General features: G+C 52.6%; 1 protein-coding gene across 2 annotated transcripts; it reads right to left on the bottom strand.

The window, feature by feature from the left end:
* Positions 1-1,621: 1,621 nt before the first annotated feature.
* LOC106148338 lies at positions 1,622-10,067 on the bottom strand. Of its 2 annotated transcripts, none has more exons than XR_001233685.1 (2): positions 2,782-2,843; positions 1,622-2,151 (listed from the first exon to the last, which is right to left on the bottom strand). XR_001233685.1 is itself a non-coding variant. In XM_013513355.1 (2 exons), exons 1-2 carry the CDS (start codon positions 10,015-10,017, stop codon positions 1,682-1,684), a joined length of 654 nt encoding a protein of 217 aa, XP_013368809.1. In that variant the 5' UTR covers positions 10,018-10,067; the 3' UTR covers positions 1,622-1,681. The 2 variants fall into 2 exon arrangements, 1 of the variants encoding a protein (XP_013368809.1); XM_013513355.1 differs by lacking the exon at positions 2,782-2,843 and adding an exon at positions 9,834-10,067.
* Positions 10,068-11,480: the final 1,413 nt, after the last annotated feature.

The raw sequence follows: 11,480 nt of genomic DNA, 5'->3' as shown, positions 1-11,480 counted from the left end.
GTGGGACCGAGGCAGCTGCAGGAGTCACCAGCCTCCTCTCGGTCGGCTTCCCACCTGCTGTCACCCCCGGGAGCCAGGCGGCAGCCGCTCCATCCTCTGTGAGGCCTTGGGGGACACATCTGCAGGCCTTGCTCTTGAGGGTCTCGGGGGAGTTAAAGGAGTCTCCTCCCTGTGGACTCTGAGGCTGATCAGGACCCCTGTCCTCTGGCCTTGAGCGGTCGCCCTCCAGCTGGCCTTAGAAGGCCGCAGGAAGACAGGCTGGGGGGTGAGGCGAGAAAGCACAGCTGCCGGCGGCTCCAGATGCAGTGCACCCACCCCATGCGGCCTGTGGAGGGACTGCGTGTCGGGGACCCTGCCGGGAGCCGCCCACAGCCCTCGGGGGCTGCGCTCCTTGGTCTCCTGCTATGGACTCGGCGGTGCTAAAGCCCGGGAGGCTTTGTGATTCATTTCTGCCTTCTCGCCGCCTCCTCTGCGGGATTTTGGAAAGTTTGATTCAAAGGACAGTGCGGTGGTAATTAGCTCACTGATGGTCAGCTGCACCCTGGCTTTGTAACAAAGTCACTGAGTATAGCTATCATCGTTACTATTATTATTATTTTTATCACTATTATTATTATTATTAGTTTTTTGGTTTTCTGAGACAGGGTCTAGCTATGCAGTTCAGGCTGGCCTTGAACTCACAGCAATTCTCCTGCCTCAGCCTCCTGAGTGCTGGGATTGCAAGGGTCACCACCACGCACAGCTCCAGTATAATCACTATTAATTCTAAGTGCTGAGTAAGCGTCAGCCTTTCGAGTATGTCCTAGTCTGGGGCCTTGCCCACCTCAAAACTAGGCTCTGGGACAAAGGCCTAGCGTGGGTGGCAGCTCGGGAGCGGGAGGGAAGGAGAGCCGCTGGGAAACACTCCGGACTCACCGCCCGGAGCACCAGGGTAAGCTCTTGGGTCACTTCTAGGAGCTGCACCCCACAGACAGAGCATTTATCCTCAGTGCCCGGCCGAGCACGGACAGTGGGTGCTGGAGGTGACCCTGGTTTCCCCGCAGAGCGAAGGCTGGGTGTCCCAGAAAGTAGTGTTCGACTCTCAGCCCTGATCCAGAGGGCCCGGGGGACAACACTGCCCCCCAGAGACGCCCCTCTCCTCCAGGTGGGGCAGAAGCCTGGCCAGCCCCTAGGTCAGGACAGCGACTCCGTCACCAGCCCCTCAGACAAGGCCCCAGCTCTCCACCTGCGCCCTCAAGGTCCCCAGGCCAGCCCCTCCCCACGTGGCCAGAGCCCATCTCGGAAGTGCAGACCACACAGGGGGCTGAGGCGTGAGAGGCTGCGGGGGCGGGGCACTGGGCCTGGGGGTTGCGCCCAGGGCCCAGACATCAGCACGGTTTGGTGAGGCTGGTCCCCAAGCCGTTACGCCGGGCTGGGTCTGCCCTGCAGGACTGAGTAACACTGATAAGGAACACGCACCTCTGGGCCTCCTGATAAGATGACGCCCCTGGGAAGGAAAAGTGGGACAGACAAACCCGAACGCACAGTGCCGCTGAAGAGGCCCCGTGCTGTTGTTCTGGGCACTGACAAAGTAGCGTTGCGTGTAGCGTTTCCCACATGTTTTATTTCATTAGTGCGTCTTCGTAATTCAGCACCGGGCGCCGGTCTGGGCGTCCGGCTGCATGCACACCGCGTCCTTTGGTTACGTTCGCCCTTCCTTCCCTCCGCCGCTCTCAGCCCCACCTCTGAGGGGCGCCCTGTCCTTCACTGTCCTGCGCGCTGTGCACCTCTGTGCCCTGCAGCGAGCCCGGGACAGGCCAGCAAACATCAGCATCCCCACCGCAGCGCCTGGAAACGCAGAGTCACCGAGCAGGGCCTGCGTCCAGGTCCCTCTCTGCCAAGCCGCTGAGCCGGGAGGCTGTGCTGCCAGGGACCCCTGCCAGAGGGTGCAGGCTGGCAAGGAGGAGGCTTCGCGGAGCCCAGGCTTGGCCAGGGCGGGGGCGGAGGACGGCGTTCCTGAGCTCCCGCGGCTGCCTCCGGCTCTAGGTGCGCGCAGTAGTCTGCATGTCGCTGGTTGAGGTTTCAGGTTGTTCATAGCTCCCTGGAGGGAATGCTGCCGTAGGTGAGCACCCGAAGTTCTTACAGGAGGTGTGGGAGCTTTCTTCTCTGTACCTGAGTAAGAACACAAGCCGGGGGTGATGGTGCCAGTCACCACCCCCCCCATACTCTGGGAGGCTGAGGTGGAAGATGGGAAGCTCAAGACCAGATTGGATGGCATGACTCAGCGACACACTGTTTCACACACACGCGCGCACACGCGCGCACACACACACACCGGCTGGGCATGTAGCTCAGTGGTAGATGGTGGAGAACTTGCCTAGCATGTGTGAAGTCATGGGTTCAATGCCCAGCGTGAGGGAGGGAAGGAGACAGAAAAATAGACAGACAGAAGAGAAGGGAAGAGCATGGCAACAATAAAGATGGCCCCCGCCAAGACGGGCATCCAGCCTGAGATGGTGCCGAGGGACCCAGGGCTCAGACTCCCTGAGCGCATTCTGCCGAGTTCTCGCTCAGTCACTTGCCGCGGGCTGGGAATATTTATGGTGTCTGGGGTCTGCAGACCCGGGTCACACCAGGGAAGAGAGACCAGAGACAGTAAAGTGAGGAGCTGGGAAGCACCTGGCGGCCTCTCAGCCCTGCCTCTCCGGCCAGGACCTGCGCGCAGCTCTGTGGATTTCCACCCTCTTCTCAACTGCGGTGGAAACCGAGCTGACAGCACGAGGAGGAGGGACTGGTACCAACCTCAGAGTGCTGGGCTCGGCGAGATCGGCCAGGGTGCTGCCAGCTGCCTTAACCCCTCTCCCGTGAGCACAGCTGAGAGCGGCTCAGGGAGGGGGGGCGGCAGCACAACCCCAGCCACCCCCCTTCCTCCAAGGGAAAGCGCTGCCCCAGACACCCACGGGACATGAGCTTGTGCGGGGCACAGACCGTGCGGTGCCCCTGCTGACTCCACTGTGCTGGGCACGGAGCCGGTGCCCGGAGGCTGCGGGCAGAGACGGTAAATGACCAGAGGTTGCCAATGTGAACCCTCGGCCTGCCCGTCCCCTCGCTGGCCTCTCCGCCCCCGACTCTACCCACGGATGATCCAGAAGGCTTCAAGACATACTAGTTACTGCTGGGACGTGGGTTGGAGCTAGATTTCCCCTAGGTAATCGCATCTGAGAGCCGTCCAAAACAAAAGGCTAGCGGGCAATAAAGACGCAGAGCCAATGGCAGCAATCCTCCAACAGAAGAAATCCTGGGCAATTAGAATAAAAATTCAGGAGGCAAGGCAGGGGGAGCGGGAGCAGAGGGGGGCCCACAATACTGGTTTTGTAAATTTTAATAAAACATATAATTGACCCGCATTAGATTTATTCACATGTGCAAAGGAGAGCTGCTTGCTAATGAGAAAAGGCTTTATTCCCCAAATTTCACACCACGAATTCATTTTCCCTCTTCCTTGCTGGTTTGGCACGTTTTTAAATGGCTTGGTTAAAACAATTATTAATCCTAAATTAAATATCCATGACAATTAATCCCCCCAGAGCCAAGAAAAGTTGCTGCTGCTTCCCACCTCATTTTCTCTATGACCAAAGAGTTATTTGTTTTCTCTAATGCGACTGGTGAGCTACGCGAAGGCAAAAAGAAACATTCTCCGGGCTAAAGGGAAGAAATTAAATGGAACCAAACAGGAGGCGGTGAAAACACAGGCTTCTCAGCTTTGTTCCCCGGCACCTCCCGTTACAGATTAGTGTGAAAATGGGAGAGCAAGGCTTTTCATTAGCTTTTACCTCGTCCGTAAAACACGTACAATAACTGCAGCTCATAAATGAGCGAACCCGCGTGTCGTGTGACACCCACTGCAGGGACTGCCGACCGAGGGCCTCCGTTCTCCCCAGGAAGTTTGAAGGGCATACTTCAGGCTCCTGTTTTGGCATGTCTTTCGGTCATGTTTTTAAAAACATCTGTTCAGCCCGGTGTGGTGGCGCATGCCTGTAATCCCAGCACCCGGAAGGCTGAGGCAGGAGGATCGTTGCCAGTTCGAGACCAGCCTGGGCTACAAAGTGAGCTCAAGGCGAGCTTGAACTACATAGCGAGACCGTCTCAAAAAGACAAAAAATAAAATAAAATAAAATAAAAATATCCGTTCAACACTCACTTTGTGGAGGCTCTGAGAAACTCATTTTCCACTCATAAACACAACATTTTTTTCCTCTGCTTAAAATAATAGTAATTGCATATATTGGTTATTGACAATTCTCTAGACTAGAAAATCCTGGAAGTATTTTGCATGGTTTCAATATTCAGATAATAAAATCATTCCCTTCATTATACATTTTTTTCTGCTTCAAAATTTCAGCCACAATAGCTGCTGAGCCCAGCTACGGACAGCTGGCGAGGCGTAGGGTGGTCCTGCCACTAACATGGTAGCTGTCACAGTCGATGACCAAGGGACACATGCACAACCTGCCACCTCAGGCAGGTCTGCGGCTCCAAATCCTGCCTGCCTGGGCAGCACTGGGGCCACCTGCTCTGTGCCAGAGTTGAGGGTGGCATCTGAGTTCCACTACAGGACAACCCCCTGCCCCTCAAAGACATGTGATCTACTTTTTACCAGCCCCACACAGTGTCACACTTGGAAATTTGAGGTGGGGACAGCAGGTACACCTAAGTACTCCTTCCTGATGGCACTGCTGATATAGGAGAAATAGAACTCCCAACCTGCTAGATGTCAGATGTGCTAAGTTCATGTCTCCTGCAATTGAAGAATGAATTCCAAAGGCCAATGGAGGGTAAGAGTGGGAAAGTTTCCTGGGGAATAGGAATAGCTCCTGAGAGACAGGCAGGGTCCTGAGTGGGTTCCTACCAAGGTACTTTGTCAGGGGTAATTTATACAGCACAGTCACAAGTGTGGGTAAAACACTGGTCAAACTATAATCAACCAATACAATTACAAGTATACCCACTTAGCCAATATTGACCCCCTAGGAAAGCTGGTCATGTGGATAGCGAGGGTACATGGCTGACATCATTAACTTTGGCTTGTCTACGAACTCTAAAACAGAAGCATGTTGGGAAGGGATGGGTCCAGTTGCTCTGGTCACCCACCCAGGGGACATATCTAGCCCTAATAGACTGGGGCGTACCAAGCACAGTATAATCTCAAATTTCCCCTTGTCTCTTAGGTCCGGCCATTGTGACTGTATCTCAAGGCCTCGCCTTCTTCAGAGGCACCTCCAGCCACAATTCTGATGTCTTTTAGTTTCATTGACTTCTTCGAGAGCCCAGCCCCTCTCTGACTGAACATTAACTTCTATCTAACTTAGCTGCCTGTAATACTTCTATTGGTGGCCCTGGTGGGCCATCCTTTCCCGTAGCCTCGAGGGACCCCAAAACCAGCTCCTGCATGTAATGAATGGAGCCTTATTATTTCTGCAGGACTTTCAAGTTGTTCCAACTCAAGGCCACCAGCAGAAAGCACAGAGAGGGCCAGGGCGCAGGCGATGGGGATTTCTGGATGCAGATTTCAGTCTGAGCTGGAAATCCCTTGCCCTTGGGTTCCAGGAAAATCTGTGTGGTCCATTCGCCAATCTGTCGTCATCCCCCAGGGTCACCGCCCTGACCATGAGATGGGGGATTTCTACGCCTGGCTCGTTCCCACCAAGCGACAAGGGATATTTACACTCAACCCAGAAGAACCCAGGTATGGTGGTTTACCTAACATATTGTTTCAGTTTTCCTCATGTGACAAAAAGTCCAGCTGTGCCACAGCTCTGGGCTGGTACAGCTGCTTGGGAGCCACAGCAGGCCAAGACCCTGGGCCAGCAGCCCCAAGCAGGTGGCTTCCACGCTCCAGGGCGACTGCCAGCCTCCCTGCCCCAAGAGCAGCACAAGTGCCTGAGCAAGAAGAGGAAAGCCGAGAGTCAGAAGCCTGTGCCAAGGCAGCTGGTCCTCATTCAAAAGGGGAGCAACAGCTTTCCAGGAAGCCAGCAGCAGGCTCGGTCACATCTCCCGGTCAGGGACGGGCCACAGGATCACCACTGGGCACAGAGGCTCCCGAGAAGGCCAGTGTGTTGACTGGAACCCTTGTGTCTCCTGAAAGGTCAGGGGGCAATGTGGGATCACGAGGGAGAGTGCGTGTCGGCCAGCATCTGCTGCTTTGCCAAGGGTGAGATAGATTCTGAGAAGTCCCAAGATTTCTTCCGGGCCACGACTGCCTCCGCCAGTCCTACGCACGCACGGCTCTGCACGGGTGACGCAGGGAACGGGAGGCCGAAGACCCCGCCCGTGTCTCACAGCCGCGTGGGCTGCACCAGGACTACAGCAGGACCAGCGCAAACCGAGGCTGGGCTTCCTCGTTAGGCGCTCCCTTCCGCTCCCCCAGCCTCGCCATCCTTCTCAGCCTCCCAAGCATCACTGCAAGCCCATCACCAGGTCTCCCTCTTTAACAGGCTCGCCTCCGGACTGGGCAGAAGAGCTTCCAACCCAGCTCTACGGCGGGGGTCCCACAAACATGGGCCCAGGCTTAAAACCGCAGCCTTACTCCAGTTCAGGCAAGTTCCACCCCATGGGTCCGGCCACCTGGGAGGCATCTGTAGGTCCTGAGCCTCTTCTTGCCACCCCCAGAGGAGGTCCCTCTCCTCCCTGCTTCTCCAGCACAAGGTTGGGGCCCCTCCGTGGGGCACCCTGGGTGCTCAGTCCTGTCTGAAGTCAGAGCCCGCCTCCCTGGGGGGCCGGCGGATTCCCAGGCTCATCGTAGCATTTATGATACAAACCCCACTCCTGAGGAGGACAGGGGATGCTGCTATAATCACACAGGGCAAGGAGCAATCATGAAGACATGCTCTGCCCCGCTGGCCCCAGAGAGGCTAAAACACGAAGAAAAGGAAGACGCCTCTCAGGATCAGTGAAATGCAGTGTTTAACTTCCAGTTTGGGTTTGGACATGAGGAAACAGTTCTCTTGCATGGCTGTGGGAGTGCTCTGCTGTTATTGGTGTCTGTGTTTCGTTTTTCCTTTGGCGTGAGACCCCAGAGTGGGTGAGCGCATAGGAAGGCATTGCCAGGTTGCTGGGCCTGTGGGAATCGGATCGGTGTATTTGGAGAACTTCTCCCACTGCACATGGAAAGCCTTAGCGTCACTCGCATGCTCTGACTCGGGAGCTCTGTCTCTGGATTAGCCTCCTGTCCCACGGGCATGATCAAAGTCCTGCAAAAACATCGTCCGTGTTCATGATAATTTAGCAAGAAACAGGAAGTACTTTAAATACTCCATCTGCCAAGTGAGTTAAATAAAGTGCGGTACATTCTGTCGATAGATTACAAACAGCCATTCAAAAATGATGTTGTGCACAGGGCATGGCGGTGCACGCCTGTAATCCCGGCACTCAGGAGGCTGAGGCAGGAGGATCGTTGTGAGTTTGAGACCAGCCTGGGCTTCAAAGTGAGCTCGAGGCCAGCCTGGACTGCATAGCGAGACCCTGTCTCAAAAAAAGACCAAAAAAAAAAATGATGTTGTAAGAGTTAAAGTTTATGTTGGTAACAAAGATTTAATAACTTAATAACTTATACATAATTCACTTTTATTTTAAAAATATTTGTAGAAGGAGAACTATGGATGTCTCTCTCCACACCACAACAGAGAGGGTGTGTACACCACAAGGCCAATTACACGTTTTTTTCCTTTATGCTTCTTACTGTTTTCCAACAGTAAGCATATAGAACTTAAAAATTATTTTTTAAACTCTTACAAAATAAACTTTAAGACCCTAACAAGTGCTTTTGAATAAAAAAAGAGTGTCGACAGTATTTCTGTAGACTATCTAGAGTGTTTCTCTGTAGGTAGAGAGACATTTTGAAGCATATTCCATCCTAGGCTAGGAGCTTCCTTTGAGGTTCCAAAACTTTGTGTATTGTTTTGCCAAATGTGTTTTCCTTTTGGAGTATAATGAACCAATTTTCTATATACAATCATTATTTTATACAGTTTGCTAAAAAACTTTTAAGGAAAAGAATAGGTTTTCCTATTTGTCTTTTGTTTTTGTTTTTTACAGAGCAGTACAAAATTGGCCTCAGATCCCCGCTCAAAAGCATGTGGTGCTGGGCTCGCTTAGGTCGCACATATCCTACAATAATAAATCTGCAGTGCTATAGACGGAATGCGTGTGTTTTCCCCAAACATCCTGTGTTGAAATCCAAAGCCCTGAAGTGATGGTGGCAGGAGATTCATCTCTGACAGTGAAGCCGTCGCAGACAGGCAGGCTTGGTTACAGAAGAGACAGGGAGAGCTCTCCCAGCTCTACAGTCTGCAACCTGACAGAGCCCCCGGCCCCCGGGACCCGGCCTTGCTGTCTCCCAGTCTCAGACCTTCAGCCTCCAGAACGATGAGAAACAACTTCCTGTTGTTTATAAGCCGCTCTGTGTTGGTGTCCTGTCCTAACAGCCCAAACTGACTAAGATATACATAAGGCTTGCTTCCGCCTCCACCTGCGAAGCAGAGTCTGAGGGCCTGCGACTCCAGCTGCCCCGAAGGATGACGCCGTCTTACCACGGTTCACAGGAGCAGCGTGGTGGGGGCACCAGTGCTTGGCCCTGAGCTCCCTTGGTGTCACAGTGTGTGCTGGAGACCACAGATCACACTCAGGGTATTCCTGGCGCCCGTCATTTCCTGGAGACTTTTACCTGCCCCTCTCCAAGCTGCTCTGTGCGCTCAGGGCTGGAGGGCTGGAAACCACAGTCCCTCCTCCCTGCTGGCAGACTCTTGGGCTTGGCCAGTGGGGATATTGGCTAAAGACCAGACAGAAGGGGACGTGCCGCGCTCCGCTCTGGCTGCCGTAGTGTGACAGAAACAGCTGGTGCTGTTGCCACGGTAGGATGGGTGATTCCAGGTTTCTTTGTGGAGCCAATGTTCAGAACATTCTGGAAGCCCTGGCCCAGGTGTGCTCGTTCCAGCTCGTGAGCTCTGTGTCGTGCCTTCTTTTCCCCATTACTCTTCCAGCCCTTCCGTTTCACTTTCCTACATTTGGTTCTCTCTGTTTGAAATACCTAGACGGTTTCTATCTTCTTGACTGGGCCATGAGTGACCCACCATGACTGAGATGACCAAATGTAGGATGTCTATATTTCAACATTTACATGTCATCATTTGGGAAACTGACTCTTCAATTCCAAGAACTGTCCTAGAAGTTGGAAACCCAAGTTGGAGAACCTCCCACCTCTTCCGGGTTTCTGAGGCTCTTTGCCTTTAAAATGAAGCAGAGCTGGTCTCTGGCAACCCCTGGGTGTCTGAGAGCTGCAGGGCTAGAGGGGTCTGAGTGGCTACATTCAGGCTACAGACAATCAAGCCAGGCTTTTCTTCCCCTTCCCAAGAGCCAGAGAATGTCTGGACAGGAGAAACACCATCGCTAACCTCTCCGGGTGGAGTGCGCCTGGGGGCCGGGGCTGCCCCGAGCCTTCATACATGCAGAGTAGGGAAGGGAAGGGGAGGGGCTTACACACAAAGCACGGAAACCCAGGGGCCCAAGCACTGGGGCTGGGAAGAGGGCACCCACGGGGCCCCCAACAAGGAAACTTAGCTACTTGAATCCTCTGAGTCTACATGACACGAAGTCTCAAAACACTGGTAACCCAGAAATTTGTGCAATCATTAGGTGTCCATTAAAATATTTACATCATCAAGGACTGATTTGTATTTAGTGTGCATAGAAGTAAGAAGAGCTATTTTTAAAGCAGCAAACCACACACACACACACACACACACACACACGTTCTCACTGAGTTCCAGGGAATGCTTGCCCACTCCTCTTGGACTCACAGAAGCAGCTGGAGATGGGGCAGTTCCCAAACTTCTCCGTCCAACCCAGGAGACGACACAGGGGGCCTCCAGTTCTGTGAGAGGGAAGAGTGCAGCCTGGGACAGGAGTTCGGATCCCATCGTGGGTACACACATCGTGGGTTCCAGGTCTCAGCCATTCCCATGTCCCAGCAGAATGGCGCATCGTCAGCACCCAATAAATGTTTATTGGATCAAACTCAGGCCGCACTTTGGTGCAGCGTCTCTGCAATCCTCCCAACTGGAAAGCACTTTGCGATTCTGTTTCAGAGCCAATACACGCACCGTCATTTCTTTCAGGAACCTTCTGGGACTTGGACGAGCTCGGAGAAATCCACAAGCATTATGGAGCCCTAGGAGAGGGTACGAGGATTCAGGAAAACTCAGCCAGGATCGACACGGTTCTGCTGACTGGGTGAGCTCGGCCTCTACCCTAACGGGTGAGCAGGTCCCATCAGACACGCGACGACAAGGAAACCATTGCTTGGGCGAGACTAACTGGAAATCTTTGGACAAGAGAGGGTATGAACGAGTTTCCCTTAGGAGAAGTAAACTGGCAGGGCTGACTAATTAAAGTTAAAAGGAAATGTCTGAGTCACACTTCCCGGCCGGCTGGCTCCCTCTTTGGGTCCCCCGCTTATTTGTGAAACACATGCTTCTCCCGGGGAAGCAGTGCGGGTAACACGTTTGACACTAACGCAGACACTAATGATTTCAAGTTGCTCCAACCAGAGCTGAGGATCTTTTCTGTGATACAAATAAATATGTGCTTTGGGCTGTGATATTTTTCCAGCTAAGCTCTTTGGAGTCCCACACATTTGTTTTCTCCTTTTTTCTCTCTAAATCACAAGGGTTTTCACAAATGCAGGATGTGTATCTTGGGAAAGCAGACGATGTAGGAACTTATAGAATCCTAACTTGCAAAAGTCCCTTGGGAATAGGAATGTCACAGTCACTTTTCTCACAGGTAAATGGAGTGGAGTCTTTTCCAATTCCTGGTTTCATAGCACACATTTCAAATGGGACCTCCGTTTCGTTTTGGAATTGAGTCTCGAATAGTTTTTTTTAAAGTGAAATAATACTGTGAGACCAGCAATAAAAAGCATTGATTCTGCCGAGTGGAGTGGTACACACTTGTAATCCCAGTATGCTGGCAGGCTGAGGCAGGAGGATTACAAGTTCAAACTCAGCCTGGGCAACTTAGTGAAATCCTGTCTCAAAATTTAAAAAATAAAAATGTTTTAAATTTTAAATTAAAAGGGCTGGGGATAGAGCTCAATTTGAAGGCCCTGGGTTCAATCCCTAGTATTAGGGACTGAAAAAAAGTATTAATTCCTTTACTCCAAACTATCAAGCACCAAGTGCCCCCTCACTGGCAGTCACTCTGTTGTTTGTCTTGAACACTCATCCTGCTATTTCTAAAGAACACGCAGATGCTGAGATTTCTTGAATTATCAGTGTTAAAAAAAGACCTAGTGACTCTTCTTGAGGTTAGACGAGGACTTAACACTCATAGCCCACCTCCACCCCCACTTCGCCTATTCCCCCGGGACGCTATTTCAGGAGCTACAACAATCGTGTGAGTATGTAGCCAGCGACAAAGTTATCAGGATGATAAATACTGCCCAC

This window comes from Chinchilla lanigera, unplaced genomic scaffold (assembly GCF_000276665.1).
Source record: "Chinchilla lanigera isolate Chin_1 unplaced genomic scaffold, ChiLan1.0 scaffold00019, whole genome shotgun sequence".
NCBI classification, from domain to species: Eukaryota; Metazoa; Chordata; class Mammalia; order Rodentia; family Chinchillidae; genus Chinchilla; species Chinchilla lanigera.
Note: the sequence above shows the minus strand (reverse complement) of the source record. Positions and strands in the feature narration are given on the sequence as shown.